The 26,529-nt window shown below is 54.9% G+C and overlaps 1 protein-coding gene and 1 long non-coding RNA gene across 3 annotated transcripts; one reads left to right on the top strand and one right to left on the bottom strand.

Annotated features, from left to right (window-relative positions):
• Positions 1-302: 302 nt before the first annotated feature.
• On the bottom strand, positions 303-20,891 carry RCC1L (RCC1 like). Of its 2 annotated transcripts, XM_082714081.1 has the most exons (12): positions 20,513-20,891; positions 18,259-18,388; positions 15,274-15,402; positions 14,382-14,448; positions 13,266-13,317; positions 12,820-12,927; positions 12,403-12,487; positions 9,963-10,144; positions 7,918-8,005; positions 6,675-6,848; positions 4,648-4,733; positions 303-1,025 (listed from the first exon to the last, which is right to left on the bottom strand). In XM_082714081.1, the coding sequence occupies exons 1-12, from the start codon at positions 20,831-20,833 to the stop codon at positions 948-950; spliced, it is 1,500 nt and encodes a 499-aa protein (XP_082570207.1). In that variant the 5' UTR covers positions 20,834-20,891; the 3' UTR covers positions 303-947. The 2 variants fall into 2 exon arrangements, with proteins under 2 accessions (XP_082570207.1, XP_082570208.1); XM_082714082.1 differs by lacking the exon at positions 12,820-12,927 and having other exon boundaries at positions 20,513-20,890.
• Positions 20,892-21,051: 160 nt separating this feature from the next.
• Positions 21,052-22,959, top strand: LOC309854678. Its single transcript, XR_014306352.1, has 2 exons — positions 21,052-21,201; positions 21,861-22,959. It is a non-coding gene; the product is annotated as an uncharacterized lncRNA (long non-coding RNA).
• The last annotated feature ends 3,570 nt before the right edge of the window (positions 22,960-26,529 follow it).

Here is a 26,529-nt window from a genome sequence, read left to right as displayed (position 1 = left end):
CCTGCTTCCGGGGGCGTCGTCCCCGAGTGGTCCAGTGTGACCGACAGTAGCTGCCCCGGTGGGAACAGAGTATCTGTTGAGGGAATGAGTCAGAGGGGGGTGACCCGGTTGTCATTTTCTCCCAGCGAAGCCGTGGGGAGGCGACTGTGCAGACACACCGTTTTCAGGCAGGACCGTCTTCGGAAGTATTTGTCGCTGGCTTCTAGTCATCTCTTTAACAAAAGCCTTGTTTTTGTGAGCGAATCTCTAAATGATCAAGTAAGTTTAAAAAAAAAAAAAACCTCTTCAGTGCTCAAAAATAAAAAGGCAGAAAATAGACTTTATTCCAAAAGAGATTTTCCAAAGATGTTTTTAAACGAAAGGCCAAGTCGATGTTACTACCTCAACTCTTTTCCACGATTTCTGGATCTCTTCTCGGGGGCTCGCCCTCCAGCCAAGCTCCTGAAAGCAGGGGGTGTTCGGTGCACAAGAACCTGGCCTCGCTCTAACTTCTCCAAGCTTCTCAGCCCGGCTCCCGCAGTCGGGCGGGGACTGGCCCTGACGCCCACACGCTCACCATGAGCTCTGCTGGGGGCTGAGGCTTGCGGAACCCCTCCTGGCCACGAGAGCCGTCCGGCAACCTTCAAGCACAAACACAACGGCACGGCGTAGAGCTAAGCTTCCCCCCAGATCAGCTGCTCGGGTCAGATGAGACACACAGCCCGGGGCCCCTCTCGCTGGTGCTTGGCTGGATGAGGACAGCCCCCCGTGGTGATGCAGCGGGTCCCACCCCCGGCCAGAGAGGGGCCTGAGTCCCAGGACTTCCAGTACGTTCTTGCTAAGAGCACTGGCAGAGAGCATCACGCGTCACAAGGGGTCTGGGTCCTCTCTGACCCCCGGCAACAGCCCCGCTGGGGTCTCTGCCAAGCAGTCCAAGGGGTTCTGAGGCCAGGTTCCAGGGTGGAGCTTCAGATGAAGGACTTGGCCAGAGTCACCATGTGGTCCACACCACACGCCACATCCACGGGCTCCCCAGGCATGGTCACCTGCAGAACAAGACCCAGCACAGCGTCAGGGGACATGGTTCGGAAGCTGCCCAGCCTGCGCCTGACCCCGGCTCTGCCTCTTGGTGACTTGACCCACCTGAGCCCAGCAGAGCAGTTCTGATGACCCCGGGGTCCCACCCAGCCGACGGCAGACGTGACTCTTCCTACCTGCCCGTCGCAGAGGCTACCAGAACCCGCAGCTCCCACAGAGGCTACTCAGCCCTGCGGTCAACACCTGTTCCCAAGCCAGGGGCTTGGTGACCTTTCCTGGGGGTCGCCCCCATGGCTCCCTGGAGCTCAAGAAGCCCCAGCTCCCGACGCGGGGTCCACTCCGGGAAGGAAACCCCTGGCTGTGCGCGCCGTCAGCCTCAGCCCCGGGCCGGCTGCTTCCTGCACGACGTGCGTCCCCGACGAGGAAGGTCTCCCGTGTCCCAGAGGGGGCTACGGGCCCCGCAGGCACCCACCCACGTGGACGGCATCGCCGTCTAGCATTATTGTTCTTCTCAATACGGAAGACCCTCTCCTGGGCACATTATAAAAGGACATTCAGTGAAAAAGAATGAAAAAGATATGAAATCCCCTTTTTTTTTCTAATTTTATTTTTAAGTAGTCTCTACACCCGCTGTGGGGCTCGAACTCTCAGCCCTGAGATCAAGAGTCACACGTTCCACCCACTGAGCAGACCGGGCGCCCCGGTATTAGGTACCTTTTAATCCCATCTGTCCCTTTACTGGCCCCTTCCCTCTGGACCGGAACCCTTCCCGCTGGCTCCCGCCGCCCCTGCAGAGGTTCCTGACACAAGCACAGCACGTGTGCGAAATGCCGATTTTCAGGAACGGCTTGCAGGTCCGTGCTCCCGCCCTGCTGAGTGCTCCGACCCTCCCTCGCAGGACGCTGAGGCTGCTGTGGTGTCCACGCAGATCCGAATTCGGCCACCCGCCCTGGTGGCCGTGCTCTACCGGGCGGCCTGACAGCCGGGACGGGGATCTGTCGCAGCCTGCGGAGTTGACTGAGCACAAGACCAGGGAGCGGCCTCAGCCAGAGGGCCTGGCCTGAGCTCCCGGGGGCAGCCGCAGGGACCCAAGCCGCCTGCGTGCGAGGACACAACTCCATTAAAGGGCTCGGGGCCACCAGGCAGGCACCGCCTGCTCCCCTGCCTCAAAGGAAGGTGTTTCGCGACACCCACAATAGAAGTCAGTAAGCAAATCAGCAGCAGCGCCCCAGTCCGCGGGTTCCTCACCGAGGCGTGGGGGCGCCAATCACGTCCCAGTCTGGCCGTGGGAGGGGGAAATGCGCCACCTACGTGATGACCGGCCCAGGTGACCTCCTAGCTACATCCCCGGGCATCACCGGGGGGACCACTGCCCTCGGTGCACCTTCCCCTGGCCCCGACTGGCTGGCGTCTGCGGCCCCTTGACCCCCGCGGTCCCCACTCCCCCGGGCGTGAGGGCTCTCGGTCTCTGAGGATCTCTGAACGGAGTCCCAGACGACACTGCCCTCGGCCACACGAGCGCTGGGTCCTCCTCCGGGAACCGCAGTGTCTTCTAAACCCACCTGCACTCGCTGCATTCTCGCAAAGGGAAACCCAGTTCCGAAACCCGCTCCACACCGGGCCTGCAGGGCTCTTAGCGGCTCTCGCAGGTGTGAGCGCGGTCGGAGCAGGACCGTCCCTCTTCACCGCGAGTTCTCGGCCGCCCCCGGAGAAAGGCGGGGGTGGGGGGCTGAGAAGGAGCCCTGAACAGCGGCGCTGGCTGCTCCCCGACCTGGCTGCACTCCATCGCGGCCCCCACACGCCCACCCCCCAGAGGCCTCCCGCCCAGGGTCCGGGGCCACGCGGGAAGAGGCCTGGCAGCCGGAGGGGTGGCCAGCCTGCACGCGCCCCAAGCCCACCCGGTCCGACCCACGGGCGCGCGGCGAGGGGCGGCAGGTCTGCATGCAGAGCCCCCGGTTCCCGCCACGGGGCAGCCCCTTGGATTCCTGACGTCAGCGACCACAGGGGCCGGCCGGGGGTGGGGATGGGGCCCTCACAGGCTGTCCTGGGCAGGGAACGAAAGCAAGAGGCCCTCAGACAGGCAGAGATGTCTGGGCACTTCTGGGTGGTGACAGGGCAGGGGGAGGCCCCTCCAGCTCTTGCCCTGGTGGCCTGATCCCACAGTGCCGCAGGGAGGCTGGAGGGGGCCCCACAGAGACTTGGGGGCATGTCCCTGCCTCCCCCCGCACCCCGCCAGCTCCGAGGCCCTCGCACAGCCTGGAACTCAGGGATCCCAGGCTTGGGACGAGCGAGAAGGCCCCGGCCAGCCCGAACCCCACTCCGGCGCACCACCATTCTCTCTAGCGAACAGAAAGCCCCCGTTCTGACCTGGTTTCCTAGAGGCGGCACCTCTAGTCTTTATAAAGGGGGCAGGGCCTGCCGAGGTCACCGGGAACCAGGACAGCCTCAGCCAAGGGAAACAGCCCCCCCGAGAGACTGAGGTGCCTCGAAACGTCTTGCAGAGGGTTTTGGACAAATCCTGATTTTATTTAAGTTATACACTGCTTCCACCTTTTCACCTGAGGTTTTAAAAAATGCTCTGCACTATTTCAAAACACGTCATTAAAACCAGCCTTCAAAGAGCCTTGAGCACGTACACACACGCACGCGTGCACGCACATCTCAACACAGACACTGTCTGGAAGAAACCAGTGCCAGTGGCCTCTGGAACAAGAGATGGGAGACTCATTTTTTATAATACCTCTGCTACCACGTGGGTACATACGGTCTGTATGCAAAAATACGAACCGCTTTTTTTCCCTAGGAGAGCTTCGTGAACATCACTGAGATAAGCTACAATTTAGAAAAGAACTTTTTTCCCCTTTAATTTTGCAATGAGCCTTTCTTTTCTTTTTTTTTTTTTTAAGATTTTATTCATTTATTTGACAGAGAGAGATCACAAGTAGGCAGAGAGGCAGGCAGAGAGAGAGGGGGAAGCAGGCTCCCTGCTGAGCAGAGAGCCCGATGTGGGGCTCGATCCCAGGACCCTGAGATCATGACCTGAGCCGAAGGCAGAGGCTAAACCCACTGAGCCACCCAGGCGCCCAGCAATGAGCCTTTTTTATATAATTGTATCCTCCCCCTAAGGAAAGCTTTTATTTTTTAACTTTGGTGGCTGTGTAAGGCCCTATGAATATTAAACATCCTTTCTTCCCAATTCGCTGTAAAACTTTCCTCCGCACAGGCTGTAAACGGCTCCCGGCGCAGCAACTTCGACGTTTCCAACCTCTCCCTCTCAGGGACCCCCGGGCACCCGGCCTGCATGTGGCCTTCTCCTTGTAGAGGCGCTGGCGTGCCTCTGTTTCCCCATCCCACCTGCCCACAGACAGCCTCCGACGAGGGACTGGAACCCTCGGCCCGCCTGCTCCCCTCTCCAGCAGGCCGCTCACCCAGCAGGCCGGGGGACAGAGCTGAGGGCGGTGAGCCCAGCGAGCTAGGCGCCCTCCCTGACTCCTCACACGGCAGGGCCCCCCTGGAGCCGCGGGGCAGGAGGGGACAGCCGGGACCTGAGAGGGGGCGCCGTGGCCAGCCGCACGCTGGGGGAGCCCCGCGCCGGGGACGCGCCCGCAAGCCCACCCGGCACAGCCTTACCCTCCACGGGAAATACTGGTCTTCCAGACGGCCGATGCCCAGGCAGCCGCGGATGTTCTTGCCCCACACAAACAGCTCTCCTCTGTCTGCAAAGAAAGGAAAACGGTGTGTGGTTGGGGCTACACCAAGAGCAAGTCTCCAGGAGGAGGATCATGAGAACAGGCTTTCTAGAACCAGGGACCAGGAGGGACCAGGAGGGCCCGAAGTCACATTCCGATCTCCACCGGGCCGTAACGCTCTCCTTTGAATGGACGTGTGCTGCGCCCGTCACATGGGGGACGAGCGCACATGCGGAGCTCTGAGGCCAGCAGCTCCGCACAGCCCGCTCTGCTCGCCCCTCCTCAAAGCCTGGCAGCCGACCCCCTCGGGCCCGAGTCACACCCCAACAGAGTGAGAAGCAGGACGATCCGTGATTCCTTATCTGGTTTCTGTACCTCGGGACCATGTGGTCCAGAGATACGCAGTGACCAGCGCCTCTCTGGGCCGGGTCTACGTCCATGTGTCAGGAGCTGCGACAGGGCCGCGACTGAACACGCACGGTCCCTGCCCGCACGGGGCTGTGGCGACTCAAAGAGCAAGACCTAGACAAGGGAGCAGAGCTCACCGTAAAAACGGATGTTCACCAATTGTATAAAGCGCCGTGAAAGAGACGGCCCAGCAGACTGAAGGCAGAGGGGGCCCTGGAAGTGCCAACCTGCAGGACGGACCCCAGCCCCGGCAGGGCACCGCCCGCACCCCCGCCTTGGCCACAGATTTCCGTCCACGCCAGCTGGGGGCGCTCCTCGGCCCAGCGACCCCATTCCTGACAAAAGGCTGCGGTCACAGGGAATAGAAGAAAAGTCACGGAAAAGCCAGGACTACAATAATCCAGGCTGATTAAAAAGGAAACCCCTTTGCTCCGAGCTGTCGGAGCCCTCTGATCTCACTGTCCTCCTTGGTCACCTGGTCACCCCCGCCCGGATCCGAGCCTTTCGACGGAACAAATCAGTCTGGCCCCCGCTCCGGAACGAGAGCAGACCTGGGGGTAAACCACCACCACCAGCCAACCCCCAGCTGGCCGGATGCAAATGCGGGGCCCACAGACGGGGCCGGGCTCCAGCTCTGACGCTGCCCTGACTGCGGGGCAGCAACCGGCACGTGGAGGCGGCCACCAGGCGCTGGGGAAAATCTACGGGACCCACAGCGGCCGCACGGCCTGACAGCAAGCGGGAAACAGTCCCCCGCAGTTGAACACGTCGTACGGGCTTCCAAGCATGCGACTCTGCGCGCAGCGTAAGCCAGAAACACCCTGGAAAATACACCTTTGTCACCCCCCGAATTCGGCCGTGTGGCTTCTTATGGGCTCAGGCAAAACGGCTTCAAACACCTGCCGTGACTCAGGGTGACCCAAACTCACCGTCCCAGCCCAGATGTTCCCAAAGAAAACAATTACTTCCCATGAAATGTGATTTTCCAATCGCAAGGAAACCACCAATCTACTTGAGAACCACAATGGGAAATGAGCGTCGCTCAGCCTGACCGTTCAGGTCGGCGACAGAGGCAAACCGATCCGGCCGCGCTCGTGGAGGCGGCGTGACCGACGCAGCGACACACCAGCCAGAGGGCCGCCGAGCCACGGGTCCTTTACGGCTCTGTAGTCTGGCAACACTCGGCGAAAACCTGCGTCTGGGCCCTGCCTTTGATCCCGCTGGAGGACTCGGGCGGCCTGGCCCCCGCGAGACCACAGGACGGGCTCCCAGACCCACCTCCGGCCGCCCCTGTCGCCTCCTGGTCACCCACTGTGGATTCACCAGCCCGCGGCTGGCTTCCGCCGGCACCCCGACACACTCGACCCTCTCCCACTGCCAACAGGTGTCCTCACGAGGACACTCGCTTTACCGTGGCCTGACCACAGAGCCAAGGAACTCTGGGATGACGAGGAGACGCACATCATACGCCCTCAAGGCCAAGCACCTCGTGGCTTAGCCGCCCTCCTGAAGGTCCGGAAGCTCAGCCACCCCCAGGGCCGCCCGGGCCGGGCCACTCACTGGTCAGGGCAGCAAAGTGGCTGAGGCCACATCGGATTAGGGAAACGTGGACTCCCGGGTTGAACTCCGTCAGGCCGAAGAGACTGGGCGGGATCACCTCGGGAAGGGCACTTTCCACAAGGTTCGGTCCTTTCCCAAGAATTCCGTAGCCCCAGACGAAAACATGTCCTTCCCCTGCATTAGAGCAAACACCACGGTCAGTCGGGCGAACGGGCGCGGCCCGCCCTCCCTGGAAATTCAGATCAAGCCGCCCAAATCCCGTGTCCACGCGGGTGGGTTTCTTCCCCCCTCCTTGCTTGTCAAGAACGCACAGACAGAGATCTACAACCGCGTTTCTTCTCTCCCTCTGTCCAAGTCCTGCTTGTGGCAGACGTCCGGCCCGCGAACCTCACTCAGGACGCGAGCTTCGCACACCTGGAGCTCACCGGGACGGGCCCGGGGCGCCAGCCGCCCCGCTGCCCGCTGAGCACAGGGGGGGGCTCGGGACGGTTCTCCCCACCCAGATGTTCTGCATTGCACACCGACGGCAGGAGCAAGCCGAGGACACAACCAACCTGTGGCCACATTCCTAAAAGTCTCAGAAACGAGTATCTTGGTCATAGAAGGTTTACTGCTTCTCAGCGGTGCCTGCCGTTTAATTGGGCACAGGCCTTGGGACCCACACCCCATGGCTCTCCTCTCTGCCTAGTGTCTTTGGGCACAGCCTCCCTGGGGAAGGCGGGGCTGAGTCTCTGGCCCAGGGGGAGGGACAGGGAGGAGGAGACCCCAGAGGTCGGCTATCATTACGGAGGTTGGAAGGACTCCGTCCTGCTGCTGTTTGACTGTATCTGAATCCTGGCTCTCACCCTGTCACAAAGGTCTCCCTCACCGCCTATGAAACTGAGCCCATGGGGCGCCTGGGTGGCTCATTGGGTTAAGCCTCTGCCTTGGGCTCAGGTCATGATCTCAGCGTCCTGGGATCGAGCCCCGCATCGGGCTCTCTGCTCGGCAGGGAGCCTGCTTCCCCCCCATCCCCGGCCTGCCTCTCTGCCTACTTGTGATCTGTCAAATAAATAAATAAAAATCTTTTTTAAAAATATTTAAAAAAAAAGAAACTGAGCGCAGGCTAACCAGACCCCCCACGGCCACGCTCCTCTCCCTCCCGCGGGGTGAGGGCCGCAGCCGCGACTCCAGTGGGCCCTGAGCCATCCCCCAATCCACCCGCCTCCAGCTTCCCAACAAACCGCGCGCAGGAGGGCCTCACCATTTAACACGGCACAGCCCGTGCCGCCGCAGGCCGCCTGCTTCACCTTCCCCACTCCCGAGAAGGGTAGGCACCGGGGGACGTTCACCTGAGTCAAAACCAGAGCCACAGTGTTAGGAAGACACGCCGGTGAGAATGCGCAGTGCTCCGTCTCGTGTGCAAAGCAGAGAAGTCCCCGGTCGTTGACTCCGAGATCTCCAAGGCATGCCTGAACGTCCCAGATACACTGAAGACCTAACCAGGGGCCGGGGATTCGACAGGAAGGAAGCGACTTGGTCCCTGTCCCCCGTGGGAAGCCCTTGGGAGATGCGGTTCTCAGAATTTGGGAGCAGGAAGAGCAACAATTTTCCTGAACGTGTTATTTGTTTCTCTTCTAGAAACAATGAATCATTTGAATGGGCGTGTTTTCTTCTCCACTTTGGCTACTAGGAAGCTCAGAACCCTATCAGCTATGACTTCTAGCCACTGGGCCGGACCACAGGGAAGGCTTCTCCTCATCCTGTTCTCGGCTTTAGTTTTCCTCTGGGCTGATCTCTTTACTAATACACATTTAAGGGGAACCTGGAGGCGGAGTCAGTTAAACGGCCGACTCTCGATTTCAGCTTGGGCCGTGATCTCAGGGTGGCAGGATCGAGCCCCATGTCAGGCTCCGTGTCCGGCTGGGAATCTGCTTGAGATTCTCTCTCTCCCTCTCCCCCTACCCCTCCCACTTCTGCTCTACAATGAATACGTAGCTCTTTAAAAAAAATACATATTTTAAACCTTCTGCATGTTGTCAGAAGTTTGATGGTATTAAGGAATAAAGTATATTTTTTAAATAGTCTTTCCCTTTTAGAGATAGATGCGGAAACTTTTATGGATAAAATATGATGTCTGGGATTTACTGCAAAATAATCCAGGGCAGGGGTGCCCGGTGGCTCCACCAGCTGCACATCTGAGTGCCAGTTTCAGGTCAGGCCATGAGCTCAGGGTCATGAGACTGAGGCCTGTGTCAGGCTCCATAATCAGCCGGGAGTCTGCTTGACATTCCTCTCTCTCTCCCCCTCTGCCCCTCCCCGCCCCATGCACACGCTCTCTCCCTCTCAAAGTAAAACAAAACCAAACAAATCCAGGGCAGACAAGCAGATGGCAACAAAACTGGCCACTGGGGATACAGGATTATTTTTTTGTTGGGGGGAGGAAGGTAAAGTAAAACTTCTGGAATGAGACGGCTGCACGACTTGTGACTACACTAAAAACCACTTAAATTCTACACTTGAAAAAGGTGAATTACGTCTTGGGTTTTTCGCGGCTATTTTTGGTTTGGGGCCATTAGCTGAGAACTGCTGAATGTGGGTTAGAGGGAGGTTCTTCATGCAGTGGAGTTTTTTATTTTTATATCCAATTCCCCTTCATGTCTAAAATCCTACTGTATTGTACTGATGGTGGCTCCGTCCGGTGAGAAGGCGGGGGCAGTGACAGGGAGGCCACAGGCAGTGGCTTCTGGCGTCCTGTGCGTGTCCTACTGCGGGGGAGGGCGGGGGGGAGCAGGTGCGCACCAGAGATCTATGTGCCGTACGTGGCACGTGCGTCACCCTGCCGACAGGAAGCACATGGCGACACCACAGGAACTCACACCCCCCTCAGACCAGGACAGGGCGCACAGGTGCACCTGTCAGCCCGCTCTGAACCAGTATCGCATCGAAGTCTTGATAACAATGGCTTTGAACCCCAGCAGCCTTACAGGTGGTCGGACCTAAACAGCACTTCCCACGTCGCACTTTGCTGAAGAAGCTCTTTTCTATCAAGATGTGCTTATTTATTTGAGAAAGAGAGAGCACGTGCCCACGCACACCGGCAGGGGAGGGGCAGAGCTGCAGCAGACTCCCGGCAGGCCGCAGAGTCCAACCTGGGGGTCCATCCCACCACCCCGAGACCATGACATGCCCAAGAGTCGGACACCCAACCAACCGAGCCGCCCGGGCGCCCCAGAAGAACGTCTTACAAACGCCCGTGACCCTCCATGTCTACCAAGCTCCCAGGCCCGGCTGCGCGCGGCCCCGTACCTGTGTGGCGTCGGTGACGGCGGCCAGCTGCAGGTACTCCGAGTTCCCCCATCCGAAGAGGCCGCCCTCGGCAGACACGGCCAGGCAGCAGTCACCGTAGGTGGCCACCTGCACGACGTTCACTCCGGCCAGGTCCCCGCCCAGCTTGGTGGGCACGCTGGTGATGTTGTAGTGACCCAGACCTGCCGCAACGGCGAAGCGTTACTCCCAGTCACGGACTCTTGGCACAGACGCTTCCAGGGGCTTCCTACGTGCCGAGCACAGTTTTAAATGCTTTACGAGCATCGGCTCGGCAAGGCTAATCTGTTCCTCTCCGTACTCTACAGCTTCCTGCTCCACGCTCTCTCAGAGGAGGAAGAAACAGAAGAGTGAGCGTTTATTTTTAAAACCCCGGAGACTTTCTAAGTCTGACTCAAGTTAGAAACGTTTACGAGACACAACCGCACGACACAATGAGGCCAGGGGACCCTGTGGGAACACACACACGGACCTGTGCAGCCAGCGATCTCCAGTGCACTGCTGGGCTTACCAGAAAATGAAGGAACTCTCCCAGAGCCCAGTCCACCCCAGCTCCCCATGTCCCCTCACCAAAATAACAGTAAGCCGGAACTGGCCCACCGGCGCGGCAGACAGCAAACAGGAGAAAAGGCAGGTGGCCAGAGGCCAGTGGAACAAATGGTACCGTCCACGCCGTGACGGAAAGGGAGCCCTGGCAGCAGGACCAAGGCAGAACGCACACCTCAGACTCCCACTGTAAATCAGGCTTCGCAACGGGACCCAGGGCAGCATCAGACTCGCAGCACCCCTTAGCGACAGACAATCGCGAACCTGCATCCTCTCTGAAGGAGAGCATCTCCGTTTAGGCCCCTCCAGTTTCCACAAGGTCAATTCAATGAAACAGGAGCCCACGGTCAAAAGTTACTCAACCCATAAGGAAGGGTAGGCTTGTGCCAAGGCCGTGGGGCTGTAAGAGGCCGGCTCCAGGAACCGACTGCAGGGGTCTGCAGAGCTGGACACCAGGCCCAGCAAGCAAGGGCAGGGAGGCCAGCTGTCACCTACGACGGCTCGCTTCTGGAACGGCACCGGGAAGCTGTTAAGCACGGCTGTCTCCAGCGAGCGGGGCTTTCGCATCTCCCCTTATTCCTCTTTGGGCTGTTGCGATGCATCTGTCAACAAGCTTCTTATTTTTGTGAAAAGCTGATTTTTCGGGGCATCTGGGTAGCTCAGTTGGCTAAGCCTCTGTCTTCAGCTCAGGTCATGATCTCAGGGTCCTGGGATCGAGTCCCGCATCCGGCTCTCTGCTCAGCAGGGAGCCTGCTTCCCTCTCTCTCTCTCTCTCTGTCTGCCTGCCTCTCTGCCTACTTGTGATCTCTGCCTGTCAAATAAATAAATAAAATCTTTAAAAAAAAAAAAAAAAAAAAAGCTGATTTTTCAAAAATGACCCACAGCACAATTTTTAAAAACAAAGAGAACCTTCGACTTTATAGCTACCGAAAAAACGCATGTGAACAGACTGGCACAGGGATGAAATCAGCACACTTAGACAGTATTTGTCGCTGGAGAGCTTATAGCCACTTCTGTACGTGGCGAAGGACAGTACGGGCCGGTGCGATGTTTAGAAAACAACCTAATGATACATTCTGAAAACGCAAAAATATTCTCCTCTTCTGATCCACTCCTGGGAATCAATCCTACGGCAACAATCCCCCAAAAGAAAAAGTGTGTGTATACACGATAAATGTCATAATATCTTCAATGACCAACATGGGGCTACCCCCGCCCCCCCCCAAAAATGTACCTCCTGACAACAGGGTAATGATTAACTAACGATTTGGTAAGTAACGAGTCATGTATCTCACGGTAAATGAGCTTGATGCTGTAGCACACAAATTATTCAAAACGCAACTGTGAACACTGTACCGACAAGAGAAAACACGCGTGTAAAAGTCACACCTGTGCTATTGTCACAATACAAAAGATGTGCACGCATGAACAAGAATGAGAAGGAAACACGAGCCCAAGCACAAAGGTGACCTCATGCGGTGGGGGTCTCACGGAGGACGTGTGCAAGACTGGAATCTTACACTTCAAGGCCCTCCCTCCAGACAAATTTCAAAACACAGGAGGATTAAATGAGCAAGGTTAATAAAGCTTATCCCTCATTCCTCCCGATTCCCAGCCCATTCTCCTCGGAAGGGTTAGAGCCGCGCTCTCTTTAGCTGGCCTTTGTGAACCTTTCGTCTCCAGCGGTATCTGGCCTCTTCCACCCAACCCTTTCCGGGATGGTTGCGATGGGCGCTGGGGGCGAGGGGAATGAGACAGGACAGGCTGGCCGGGGCGGTGAGAGAGGGGGGAGCCTCAGGAAGGCAGGTGCCCGCCCACAAGAGTCCCAGAGCCCCCGCTCCCTAGTGCGCCAACCCCAGTGGGGGAGGACCCCTACCCGTTTGCCCGTCGGCGCCCCAGCCGCACGAGTAGACTTCTCCTTTGTCCGTCAGGAACAGGCTATGGTCCTGGCCACAAACCACCTGTCAGACGAACAGAGGGGAGGCTGATGAGAAATCCTTGGGAGCTCAGCATCCCGGTGGACGGACCCGAAGCTCGCCACATACCCTCCCGACCAGTGAGCCGGCCGGGCCCAGGCAGGCTGCCCCGCGCGGCCTCCGCACCGGACTCTTGCTCAGTCCCCTCCTCCATAGGCCTTTCTCTTCCCCGGCCCCTCCTCGACCTCCCCACCGGCCTCCGGTCTTGGTCACTAGCTCCCCATCCACCCTTGTAAGCCCTCGGGGCGCCCCCTCCTTCTGCCGTAACCCCTTTCCGACCAGCCAGCCCCGGCCTGTCTGACCCACGCCTCTGTCACCTTCTCCGTGGTGCCTTCTGTCCTCCCCTTCCACCCCCGCGAGCCTGAGCAATCCTCCTCCTGCACTCTCAGGGCCCTTCCTGTAAGCGTCCGCTTACGTGCTGAAGCCTGTATGGTGAGCACGGACCGTGTGCCAGGCGCGGCACCGGGGACGGGAATAAAACGGTGAGCACGACACGGCCAGCCCGGGACGCACACACAACTGACGGAGCCTGGGCCTCCCCCCCAAACCGTACTAAACTCTGTACCCCCGTAACCTGGTGGAAACCAATACCCTCCTGACCTACAGGAGGCGGGCAATCATTTTTACTAAAATAATTGATTAACTCGGATAATTGCCCCGACCCATCTGCCGTCACCACCCCCCCCACACCTTTCACCCCTGCAAAAACACCTCCAGGGGCCTGGAGGACAGGCTCTCAGCACCTCTCTGGGGCGTGCCCTACCTGAACCACCTGTCCGTCGAAGTCCTGCATTCGGTTGACTTTGTGACTTTCGCTGCAGCCACACGCCATTTAGGGAGAAGCAAGAGGTACAGTCGTCATAAGCGCCGTGTGGTTCCGCCCCCGCCCGTCGCCCCTAACTGACAGCCCCCACGTGCACACAGTTAACTGTTAGGGCAACTCTCAAGGTCAAATACAGGGGAGAGGCAGGCCGAGGCAGGAGAGTAAAACAGAACAACAACCCTTTGGTGATTTTTTATTTTTAAATAGGCTCCGTGCCCAACGTGGGGCTCAAACTCACAACCCCAAGATGAAGAGTCACGTGCTCTACAGACTGAGCCAACCAGCTGCCCCCACGTTGGTGATTTTTTTTTTTTTTTAAGATTTTATTTATTTGTCAGAGACAGAGGAAGACAGAGAGAGAACACAAGCAGAGGGAGTGGGAGAGGGAGAAGCAGGGCCCCTGCTGAGCGAGAAGCCCCATGCGGGGCTCGAGCCCAGCCCTGGGACCATGACCTGAGCCAAAGGCGGACGCTTGACCGACTGAGCCACCCAGGTGCCCCCCACTTCGGTGATCTTAATATACTGCCCGAAATGAGACTCGTACTCAGACCCAACAGCAGAGTGTGAGGAAAGAGAAGGAAATCTTTTTAAAGACCAAAATCAGTAAGGGTCTAGCTCACTGGGTTGACATATGACTCTCGATCTGTGAGTTTGAGCCCCACGTTGGGTGTAGAGATCACTTAAAAAAAAAAAGTCTTGAAAAAAACAAAGATTGAATTAAATGGGATAGAGAGGAATTTTTAAAGTTTATCAATTCGGTAAAAGTAAAAAACTAATTCGGAACAAGTCCGACGCACCACAGTCAACGCTCGACCACCCTCCCTTCCACCCAGGCACTCCACAGCTCAGCCCTCCGCAGAGCGGCCCCTCCACGGCCCCTCCACGGCCCCTCCACGGCCCCTCCACGACCCCTCCACAGCCTTCCGGGGACTCTCACCTCCCCTCTCAAGCAGGGGGAAGCCTGCCACTTCCTGCTCTGTGGGTCCATCACTTACTAACCACACGGGAAATGTTAAATGCTTAACACGATCCGGGGAAGTCCTTTGGGGAACTCACCTATAAATTTCATTTTCGACCACGTTTCTTCCACATTGCCCGTAAGAGTTGTTTCCCATGCTGAAAACTGCAGAAAAGACCACCAGTGAAACCCACTCTGCGGGCTCGTGGGATCCCGGAATGTCAGGACTTGCAAGGGGGTCTCGGAAGGGGTCTCGCTCCAACCACGCAGGCTAAGCGCCCACTTGCCTTCTCGGACACCCCCAGCCTTTGCAGGTGCACCCGTAGGCCAGCTGGAGCCCGGCCCTCCAGCAGCAGCCTGGGCCACCTTGCCAGGCCCCTCTGCCTTCCCCTGCAGGCCCTTCTGAGGCGAGCACCTCCCAGGGAAGGCCCCACAACCCCCACCCTGGGACGTGTCCCTAGAGGCTGCCCCGCACGCCACAGCTGCTCTGGAAAGAGTTCCTGATCACCATGTCTGCCTTTTCCCACGAAGCACGCTTAGCTGGAAAATGAAACTGGAAGCATTTAGGCAAGACAGCCTTTCCCTAGAAACACTCGCTCTTCGGGAAAGAGTCTGTGCTCTCTGGATTCTGGAAGCAGCCCCCCAACTGAAGGAAGCGCCGGCCAACGGGCTCCTTTCAGTACAACAGAAAACGCCGTCTACGGGCAACCTAGTGACTTCATGGCAAAGCGAGCAGGAGGCCTTGCGAAGGCGGCCTGGTGGGCGCCGTCACGTTTACGAATACGTGAGGTTCTCTAAGAATCACAGAGAGCAGAGAACACGGAAGAGCTGGCAGGAGCCCCCAATGGTGACCTTGAGCCACCCTACCGGTCTGCTCGGGAAATGCCAGCGGCCTCCCTAGTGACACGTGTTTCCATCAAACCACCCGGTTTCGACCCAAGGGCACAAAGTGGCTCCCGGCTCCTCCATGAACCCGAGAGGCCAGCTCACCTCCTTCGCGGTCTGTCAGGATGAGAGAGTGAGCCCGGCCGCAGGACACCTGCAGCACCCGCGTCTCCTGAGGTCTGTCCAGAGGCAGTGGGACAGGCGAGGGCTCCAGTACGTACTCATACCCCCTGGCTGGAAGAAGAACGGGCAGGTTCACGGCCGGCCACACTGACCCAGAGGGACAGCATTCCCGACATCGGACCTCACGCTGTCCGACCCCCACAGCGCCCCACGGAGATCAGAGGGACTCGTCAAGCCACCTGAGCGAGTGGCAGAGCTAAGACTGGAACCCCAGGCCCCGGGCCGGGACCCGCGGCACCCCGCTGCCTCCGGTGAGCCTTCCTGGGTGAGTCACGCCATCTGCATCCGAGGAGAGCAAAGGCGAAGACCCGCTACCATTTCCCAGTAAGGCGAAGCGCAGCATGTACGTCACGATACCGCTCATATCAAAAAGTGGGAAAAAGGATACGCGGGGGCCTTTGCTTGTGTACGCACTGCATCTCTCCAGGAGAGACTGGAAACTGTTAACACAGGTTGTCTTCAGGGAGAAAAAAAATAGGTGGCTAAGAGGACAGAAGCAAAAAGCAGCCTTTTCTCCAAAATATTCTAGTGTACCTGGAGGTTCTCAAGTACACAAATATGCTCTCTAGTCAAAGAAGAAAATTGTAGGGGCGCCTGGCCCTATGCCTGGTAGAGCAGAAGACTCTTGATCTCAGGGTCGTGAGTTCGAGCCCCACACTGAGCACAGAGATTATTTCAACAATAAAATAAGATCCCTAAAATTAAATTTTTCTTAATTGATTAATTAATTACAGTGAGTTCTACACCCAACGTGGGGCTCGAACTCATGACCCTGAGATCTGGAGTTGCACACTCTACCAACGGAGCCACCCAGAGGCCCCTGAACATTTTAACTTTTAAATAAGAGAGTAAGGGGCGCCTGGGTGGCTCAGTGGTTGAGCCGCTGCCTTCGGCTCAGGTCATGATCTCGGGGTCCTGGGATCGAGCCCCGCATCGGGCTCTCTGCTCAGCGGGGAGCCTGCTTCCTCCTCTCTCTCTGCCTGCCTCTCTGCCTACTTGTGATCTCTGTCTGTCAAATAAATAAATAAAATCTTAAAAATAAATAAATAAATAAACAAGCGAGTAAGGAGAAAGTTCTTTAGAAGTCACTCTATAGAAGAAACTTATACTTTTGTTTGTTTGCTTTTGTTTTTTTTTTTTTTAAGATTTTATATATTTATTTGACAGGCAGAGATCACAAGTAGGCAGAGAGGCAGACGGGGGAGAGGAAGAAGCAGGCTCCCCGCTGAGCAGAGAGCCTAACGCGGGACTCGATCCCAGGACCTGACCTGAGCCACCCAGGCACCCCAAGGGCCTTATTTTTTTAGATGCATACTAAAATATTTACTAACAAAATTAATAATGTTGGGATTTGCTTCAAATTAGTGAGAGGAGGGGAACCTGGGTGGCTCAATTATTAAGCACCTGCCTTTGGCTCAGGTCATGATCCCAGGCCTGGGATCAAGCCCCAAATCAGGCTCCCTGCTCGGCTTCTCCCTCTCCCTCTGCCCCTGCTTATGTTCCCTCTCTCTAAAATCTTTAAAAAAATTATTGAGGGGAAAGCGCGGGAAATGAACAAAACCAAACGGGCTGAGTTGGTAAGTAAAGCTGGCATGCCTCCCTCTGTCCATTTGTGTGTGTGCCGAAACGTGATCCCAGGAAAAGGTATTACACATTCAATGTGGTGTCTTACAGCTAATACAGCCTTCAGTGCTGACTCTAAAAGAATTCTGATACAGAATTAAGTGAAAGGCAGAAGATACCCACTGACCAAAACCGTGCAAAAATGTATTTGCCCATGAATGAGAAAACAAGAAAAAAATGAAAAGGTTTATCCAGACAGTAAAGGTACGGTCCAGTACAGCCGACCCCCCTTATCCACGGGGGATACATTCCAGGACCCCTTGGATGCCTGAAACTACAGACAGGACTAAACCCCATATACACTCTACTTTTTCTTTGGCATACCTATCTATGATAAAGTTTAATTTATAAATTTATATATATTTATATTTAATTAATATTTATATTTAAATTTAGAAATAACTTATAAATCAAGCTGGGTGTCTGGGTGATTTGGACAGTGAAGCAGTCGACTCTCGATTTCAGTTTGGGTCATGATCTCATGATCCCGGTATGGAGCCCCACAGCAGGCTCCATGCTCAGTGCGGAGTCTGCTCTGGGATTCTCTCTCTCCCTCTCCCCCTGTACACATGTGCACACACATACACACTCTCTCTCTCTCTCTCTCTAATAAATAAATAATATCTTTTAAAAAAATTCATAGGGACGCCTGGGTGGCTCCGTGGGTTAAGCCTCTGCCTTCAGCTCAGGTCATGATCCCAGGGTCCTGGGATCGAGTCCCGCATTGGGCTCTCTGCTCAGCAGGGAACCTGCTTCCTCCTCTCTCTCTGCCTGCTGCTCTGCCTACTTGCGATCTGTCTGTCAAATAAATAAATAAAATCTTAAAAAAATTTTTATATATCAGGCACAATAAGAGGAATATCTTTACTTATCATCAAAGCCTCTTTTGCCTCCAGGTCCAGTGTTATTACCAAAGGGGCTCACAAGCAATCTAGTCCAGACGGTTCCAAATAACATTCGTGTAAGACTCCCTCTATTCCGTTCTGCCAGTCTGGTTTGTGTCATCACATTCTTTTTTTTTTTTTAAAAAGATTTTATTTATTTATTTGACAGAGATCACAAGTAGGCAGAGAGAGAGGAAGGGAAGCAGGCTCCCCACTGAGCAGAGAGCCCGATGCGGGGCTCGATCCCAGGACCCTGGGATCATGACCTGAGCGGAAGGCAGAGGCTTTAACCCACTGAGCCACCCAGGCGCCCCGTGTCATCACATTCTTGAAAACCAAAGGGAGAGCTCCCTCAGACCAGTCGCGGCACAGAGCAGCCAAGGGGAGGGAGCACACTCACCTTTATCTTTGTGGCTCTGGTGAAATCCAAGCTGGGAATCTTTGTTGAGCCCCATACCCCAAACTTTCGTCACATCCTTGGTTTTAGAGGACAACAGGGTGAATCCATAGCCACAGGCGGCAGAGGAAATCTGCAAAAGAGTTCCCATAAAGCATGAGCTGATTTGTGACATTGAGTTTTCTCTGCAATAAATGACAGGCTGTTTGCCCAAAGAACATATAGCACTGGGGCGCCTGGGTGGCTCAGTCGGTTAAGCATCTGCCTCCAGCTCGAGTCATGATCCCAGGGTCCTGGGACCGAGTCACAGTTTGGACTCCTTGATCCTCCCTCTGTCTGCCACTCCCCATGCCTGTGCTCTCTAACAAATAAATAAATAAAGTTTTAAAATATAAATAAAATAAAATAAATAAAAAATGAAAACCATGTTTAAAGAACTGAAAGCCTGGCTGACTCAGTCCATCTGTAGCGCATGCAACTCTTGATCTCAGGGTCATGAGTTCAACCCCCACTTGGGGGTAGAGATTACTCAAAAAAATAAATTAAATAATAACTCTAAAACCGTATTACTGGGCTTAAAATGTAAATACATATCACAATAACCCTACAAGGGAGAGAAAATGTAAATACATATCACAATAACCCTACAAGGGAGAGAGGAGGAAACAGAGCTTTGTTGGAACAAAGTTGCTATCGTTTTTTGTTTGTTTGCTTGTTTGTTTCAGAATGAGGTCACTATCAACCTAACACAGACTGTGATAATACTGTATTGTAATGTTGTAATACTGATCCCAAGAAAAACCTCAAATATACAGCAAAACACCCAACAAAGGAACTTAACCCACTGAGCCACCCAGGCGATCCCCCAACAAAGGAATTTTAAAAGGTATTCAATTTATGGGATGCCTGGGTGGCTCAGTTGGTTAAGCGGCTGCCTTCATCTCAGGTCATGATCCCAGCATCCTGGGATCGAGTCCCACATCGGGCTCCTTGCCCCGCAGGGAGCCTGCTTCTCCCTCTGCCACTCTGTCTGCCTGTGCTCACTCTCTCTCTCTCTCTGACAAATAAATAAAATCTATAAAAAATAAAAATAAAAGCTACTCTATTTAACACAAAAGAAGGCAGCAAAGGATGAAGAGAGAAACAAAAGACCTACAGAAACAAACAGCAAGACGGCAGATGCGATCCAACCCTATCAGTAATGACATTAAAAGGACATGGATTGAGTGACATCAGCGAAAACAGCAGATCGACAAGAACACTGGCAAAATGCCAGAATCCCCCCCCCCCCACCGCCCAGAACTCTGGAAATCAATCAAAGACTTCAAGTGATCTGGGGACTGTTGACTCCAGAAAAGCAGCTGAGTCTCCGTAAGAACACAGCAAGCTTTGTGGTTAGAGAATATGCATTTCTTTAACCTCGGCAAAATGCTTTGCAGCATTTCAACTCGACCTACTCCCATTCCCCTCCGCGAAGCTCTGCGGTAGCTCTGAAAAGGAACAGGTCACAGTGACCGCACAGGCGGACAGTCCAGCCGCCACTGCAAGAGGAAGAAAAGGGTTTGGAGGAACTTCAAAGCCCCATTCCCAGAGCGTTCTCCTCTCATCCGTCCCGTGGCTCCCTGGAAGACCCCATGCGCCCGGCTCTCCTCCCGTGACCTGACCCACGGATCACCCAGGGCAAACAGCCTCCTCCCCAGGGCTATTTGCTGAAAACAATCAGCAGCTAATGTTTGACCACTGCGGCTGCCTGAGGTGGTGGAGAACAGCTGGAGCAAATAACAGGTCAACCAAGGAGTCACTAACCCACTTGACCTGACATCAAGCCCCCCCCCCCCCCCCCCCGTGCCCCGGACCATGGCAGAACGCTCATCCCTTTCCTGCACACGTGGAACACTGTCCAGCGCAGGCCGCAGGCCAGCCTGTAAAACGGAGTCTCAATGCACTTAAAAGGGCTGAAATTAGAGAAAGTATATTCTGCGACCCCTAGGAACGTAACTGGGACTCCGGTGACAACCCCCTGCTCCGGGGGTGACGTGCGGATGACGCCAGTCCGGCACAGCAGGGGCGCATGTCGGCCACTCGTTAAACGTGAGACCCTAACGCCGTCCCCCCACCCACCTGGGCCTGCAGCCCGCTGAGGGTCGTCCTCCCCGCCGCGGGACCACCCAGCGTCCCAGCTCCCCGCCGAGGGCCTCGGGGAGCAGCGGCGGAGGCCAGAGGGCGCTCCGAAGGGACAGAGCCGCGCGGCCCGCACCTTCTGGTCCAGCTCCAGGCGGTAGGGCACGGGCTGGATCCTGCGGGGCGGCCGCGAGCCGGCGCGAGGCTTGGGCCCCGCGCTGGGCAGCACGAAGGTGGGCACGCCCAGCGCCCCCGAGAAGCTGAAGCCCCACACGAAGATGCGGTCGGCACGGGCTGCCCGCTCGCCCACGTACTGGAACACCGGCGCGTCCGCCTCGCGCGAGCTCGGCGAGCGCCCGGCCGCCGTCCGGTGCCCCCGCCCCGCCCGCAGCCCCGGTCCCGGTCCGCTCAGCAGCCGCCCCAGCCGAGGCCCGGCCGCCAGCGCCGCCAGCGCCATTCCCCGCTGCACGCCTCAGCGCCTCCTGGGCGCCGCCATCTTGAGTGACCCCTGAACCCACGCTCTGGCGGAAGAGCCCCAGGGCTCGTCGGCTATTGGCTGAAGGCAAAGGCGCCGAGGGCCGCCAGTGGCTGGGAAAGGCGGGGGACGGGGCGGGGCCTGGGAGCCTCGGACTCGGGGGGCGGGGCTAGGGGCGGGGCCTGGGAACCGCAAGCTTAGTGGGCGGGGCGCTGTGCTGCAGCGCGCACCTGTCCCGCGGGGCGCCTGCCCTCCGCATCCCGCGCTCCTTGCGGAGGGTCTTCCCGGCCCTCGGGGGGCGGCGGGCGCTTCCGTTCCGAAGACCCGTTGCGGCCTGTCTGTCCGCAGAGGTAAAGCGTAGTGGTGGCCCGCTCTGCGCGGCTCCCACGGGGCGCTCTCCCGCGCCCCGGTTTACCCTCCTCGCCGCGGCCCCTCGTCGTCCCCAGCGGGCGCCGTCGCAGACTCCCCCGTCCGCTTCCAGGCCGCTCAGCCGGGCTCCAGCCCCAGCGCGCGGGAGGGCAGCCCTGCAAGTGCACCTGCCGCCCCCGGCCGCGCAGGGAAGCCGCACCGCCTGCCGCAGCGCGTGGTCCTCCTCCCCAGCCCACCTCGCCGCTCAGCCGCGCGCTGCCCCGGGGTAAGGGGGCTTTCCTCGTCATTTCCGAATCCCGGGGCCGGCTCAGGGCTGCCTGCTTAGCCCCGGGGGCCCCGCATGTCCTTCCGGCCGCGCTCCTCCCTGCAGGTGTCCAGCCGACTGCCAGCCGTCTTCTGAGATCAGGCACCTGCTCCCAAGTTCCCAGGAGGCGGGAACGGACGGGGCGGCGGGGTGGGGGGTCCGGGGACCTGGGTCTAGTCCTGGCTGTGCTACTCCCTTGACACGAGGCTTTAGCAAGGTGTCTCCCTTCTCTGGAGAGCACCTCTAAAGTGAGGAGGGTAAGGGGGGGGGGGGTGGAGTGAAATGAATTTTTTTAAATAAATGAGATCTGAGATGTTTGCGCTTTATGACCTGTAGGATTTTCTGCGGCCCATGCTGACCGATGATGGACTAGTCCCAAAAGCTAAGGACAGACGACTCTGAAACTAGGCATCCTACAGGATGGTGGGGTTCCAGAACGGCAGAGCCAGGTGGCTGGACTTGACAGAAGAGGCAGCCAGGGCAGGGTGGCCGCCCTAGTCCCTGGCACCATTGGTCTGTGGCTTGGCTACCTGACCACGGTATTCCGAGGAATGAGGTGTAAGTTCCTCCTTGACGGTGTATAACCAGAAAAAGATCTGACTCTGTTCTCAGACCAGAATCCAGCAACTGTAGGGGAAGCAGAATGCACTTAAAGGACCCTGTGGAGCCAGCACGAGTAGAGGCAATAGCTAATCACTTCCCAGAGGAATTTGTGGGTATTTACCAGGGTTCCTATACACTAGAGAAATGAGAATAAGCAGATCTCCCCAGAGCTTCATAGAGGGTCTGAGATGACAGTGACCCCAGGAGACCCGAAACACTGGCAAGGACCGCAGTTAGACCGGGAGCTTAAGGAGCCCGTATAGGCACGGCTGTGCGTGGGTCAGTGTGTCCCTGCACCGGCCCCTTGAAATGCCTCAGGTTCCTGAGTCCACAACTGGGACAGACAGACATCCTTAGCAACTCATACTGGTTTCCTCATCCTGCCCTGACCCAGCCAGTATTAAATCAGAAGACATACTGCATTGCGGGTAGAATCGCACCTGAGAGGCATCTTCAGAAACGCAGAGGATGAAAAGAAGAAGAAGAAGGAAATGCAGAGGTTCCTGGTTCCCGCCATTATCCATTCGGCTCATATGCTTGGCTCCTACACAACCCAGGCAGGTTATGACCAATAATGTGATAAACTATGTAAACTTAACCAAGGGCATAGCCCAATCCTAGCTGCTGTGTTGGGGGAGAGTTTTTCTAGAACAGACCAACACAGCTGAGGACCTTGCTGTGGGATACTGATCTGGTGGATGGGTTCTTCTCGATTCCAGTGGTAAAGAGCCTCAAAGGCAGTTCAGCTCTAAGAGAAAGGACATTATTATTCATTAATTCTCCCTGACTTTTGGCTCCTGCTACCTCCCAAATTAAGTATCCGTGTACAAGATCTTGTCTCCCGCTCTGCTTTTATTTACAAATCAGGGGCTCCCGGGTTCCTCGGTCTGTTAAGCATCCGAGTTTTGGTTTTGGCTCAGGTCATGATCTCAGGGTCCTGAGATCGAACCCCGATCCAAGCTCCATGCAGGGCCGGAGGCTGCTTGGGATTCTCTCTTCTCCCACTGCTCGTCCCTGCTCATGGTCTCTCTCTTAAAGAAAAAAAAAAAAATCTGAGACTTGGGGGTGCTTGGGTGGGTGGGTTAAAGCCTCTACCTTTGGCTCAGGTCCTGATCCCAGGGTCCTTGATCGAGCCCCACATTGGGCTCTCTGCTTGGCGGGGAGCCTGCTTCCCTCTCTCTCTGCCTGCTTGTGATTTCTCCCTGTCAAATAAATAAATAAAATCTTTTTTTAAAAATCTGAGACTTATATTGGTGAAGAAGAATTACGTAAGTACCATCCATTAGTGAGGATTCTCCAGAGGTAGGAGAAATAGGGGTCCCATGATCCGTCTGCAAGCCAGACACTCAGGAAAGACAGAGGTAGAGTTCCAATCAGTGCAGACGTCTGAGAACCAGGAACGAGCTGATGTCCCAGCTCGAACAGCCAGGTGGAAAGAATTCAACCTTCCTCCACCTTTTTTGTTCTATCCTGGCCCTCGGGGGTTGTACATGTCCCACACACATTGGGGAAGGCCATCTTTATCCAGCATGCCAGTTCCAAATCTGGCTCCTTCCAGCAATGCCTTCACAGACACACTCAAAAATAATGTTGAACCACGTCTTTGGGCATTCCCTAGCCCAGTCGAGTCGGCACATTTACTAGCATAACTAACTGGTAACTAATAACTAGTTATTAACGTAGTTATGAGATGTGTGTCTGTTCACGAGGTGTGTATCCAGTTTTTAACTGTTCTTCCGTGGGACTTTCCTTTTATCTGAATTCATGGCCTCTCTGGTTTTTTGGTTTTAAGGATCTTTTACAAACTGGCGATGATGGTAGATAAGTTTTTTAAAAATCTTTCCTTGGGGTGCCTGGGTGGCTCAGTGGGTTAAAGCCCCTGCCTTCAGCTCAGGTCATGATCTCAGGGTCCTGGGATCGAGCCCCACATCGGGCTCTCTGCTCAGCAGGGAGCCTGCTTCCTCCTCTCTCTCTGTCTGCCTTTCTGCCTATTTGTGATCTCTGTCTGTCAAATAAATAAATAAAATTAAAAAAATTTTTTTTCCTTGTCAGAATGTTTGTCAGAATTAAAAACCTGAGGGGCGCCTGCGTGGCTCAGTCGGTAAGTGTCTGACTTGGGCTCAGGTTATGATCTTAGGATCCTGGGATCCAGCCCTGCCTCAGGCTCCCTGCTCAGCAGGGAGTCTCCTCCACGTCCCCCTGCTCATTCCCTCTCTCTCACTTGCTGTCGCTCTCAAATAAATAAAATAAATCTTATAGAAAAAGAAAGAAAGGGAAGGGGGAAGGGAAAAGAATCTTTTCTTATTAATGAAAATATTTTTAAGATTGAGAGGGTCCTGGCTGGCTCAGTCAGAAGAATGCAACTCGATCTCAGTGTTCTGAGTTCGAATCCTGCATGGAGTGTAGCCATTACTTAAATTTAAAAACTTAAGAAAGAAAAAATCGATAACCCTATGTAGGTCTCTTGAATTTATTTACTTATTTTTTAAAAAAGATTTTATGTTGGGGCGCCTGGGTGGCTCTGCGGGCTGCACCTCTGCCTTCGGCTCCGGTCGTGATCTCGGGATCCTGGGATCGAGCCCCACGTCGGGCTCTCTGCTCAGCGGGGAGCCTGCTTTCCCCTCTCTGCCTGCCTCTCTGCCTGCTTGTGATTTCTCTCTCTCAGTCAAATAAATTAATAAAATATTTTTTTAAAAAAAGATTTTATATTTTGGGGCACCTCGGCTCAGTCCTTAAGCATCTGCCTTCGGCTCAGGTCATGATCTCAGGGTCCTGGGATCAAGCCCCGCATTGGGCTCCCCGCTCTGCGGGGAGCCTGCTTCTCACTCTCCCACTCCCCCAGCTTGTATTCCCTCTCTCACTGTTTCTCTCTGAAATCTTTTAAACAAAATTTTTTTAAATAATAAGTAAAGATTTTATGTTTTTATTTCCACACCCAGTGCGGGGTTCGAACCCACAATCCCAAGATCAAGAGTCACATGCTCCATCATCTGAGCCAGCCCATGGCCCTGATGTCTTGAATTTATCAAACATTTGTCTTCTAACAAATACCCAAAAGACGTACCATCGGTTGGAGATTTTAGGGGACAAAGGGTGCCGTGATAAAATCTGCAATGTGAGCCTCAGCCACTGGGTGGCGATGCTTGCCCATCAATTTTGTGTATTACTCAACCAAGGAAAGCCAGTTTGGGCCAATGGAAAGAGCTGGTTTTGTAGGGACAACCGGGCTTTTATATTTTACTGTTAAAACCTGGTTGTTTTGTATACTGGTTGTATGCTGGCTAATACTAGTCCATATTGTTGCTTGGAAAAGATGGTCCCACAGCAAAATACCAGCCCTCCCGGAGTGTTAAGTCTGCTGTCGGTAACCAAGCTCCATTTCCCTAAACTGACATTTTCCTGCGGACATTCTAATTTCTTTTTTTTTTTTTAAGATTTTATTTATTTATTTGACAGACAGAGATCACAAGTAGGCAGGGAGGCAGGCAGAGAGAGAAGAAGGGAAGCAGGCACCTTCTGAGCAGAGAGCCTGATGCAGGGCTCGATCCCAGGACCCTGAGATCATGACCTGAGCCGATGGCAGAGGCTTAACCCACTGAGCCACCCAGGCACTCCTCTAATTTGTTTGTTACACTGGGATAGTTAAAATTCTCTGGTCTGGGGAAGAATGAACTTCACTTATGTATTCTAACTATTATTATTAAACTTTTAGTTATATAATTAATATATGATGAAGTGCCTTTGTAAAAAAATAATAATAATAATTACTTAGGTGTTCTATATGGATAAAAGGAAAGCCTCCTTTAACCACAGCCCCACATATATAGAAATATATAGAATAAATAGAAAAAATAAAATAAAAAAATAAATAGAAAAAATATTCTTAAATTTTTGTTGTGTGTGTGTTTAAAGAAAACAGTATCATATGTATCTTATTTTACCACCTCTTTTCACTCAAAACTTTATTGGAGACACTTTCATAGTAATTTGCTTGCACGTGGCCCATTCCTTTCCATCCTTGCGTATTAGTATGAATAAGTTTGTTTATTCTTCTGGTGAACAGTTAGGTTGTTACCTTTCTTTTTTTCTATTACAATGTTACAGTGAGTAACAGTTCTTGTAGATGTTTCCTTTGGTATCTGTATAATGGTATCTTTGGGTAGATAGCAGATAGGGATAAACAGAACTGTGGTCATAGAAAATGCTCATTTTATTATTTTTAATATTTTTTCTTAATTTTATTTTTTATACTTTATATATTCACTTGAGAGAGAGAGAGCGTGCAACCAGGAGGAGCTGCAGGGGCGAGGGGAGAAGCAGGCTCCCCACTGAGCAGGGAGCCTGATGAGGGACTCCATCCCAGGACCTTGAGATCATAACCGGAGCTGAAGGCAGCTGCTTT

This window comes from Mustela nivalis (assembly GCF_964662115.1).
Source record: "Mustela nivalis genome assembly, chromosome: 19".
In the NCBI taxonomy this organism is placed as follows: domain Eukaryota; kingdom Metazoa; phylum Chordata; class Mammalia; order Carnivora; family Mustelidae; genus Mustela; species Mustela nivalis.
Note: the sequence above shows the minus strand (reverse complement) of the source record. Positions and strands in the feature narration are given on the sequence as shown.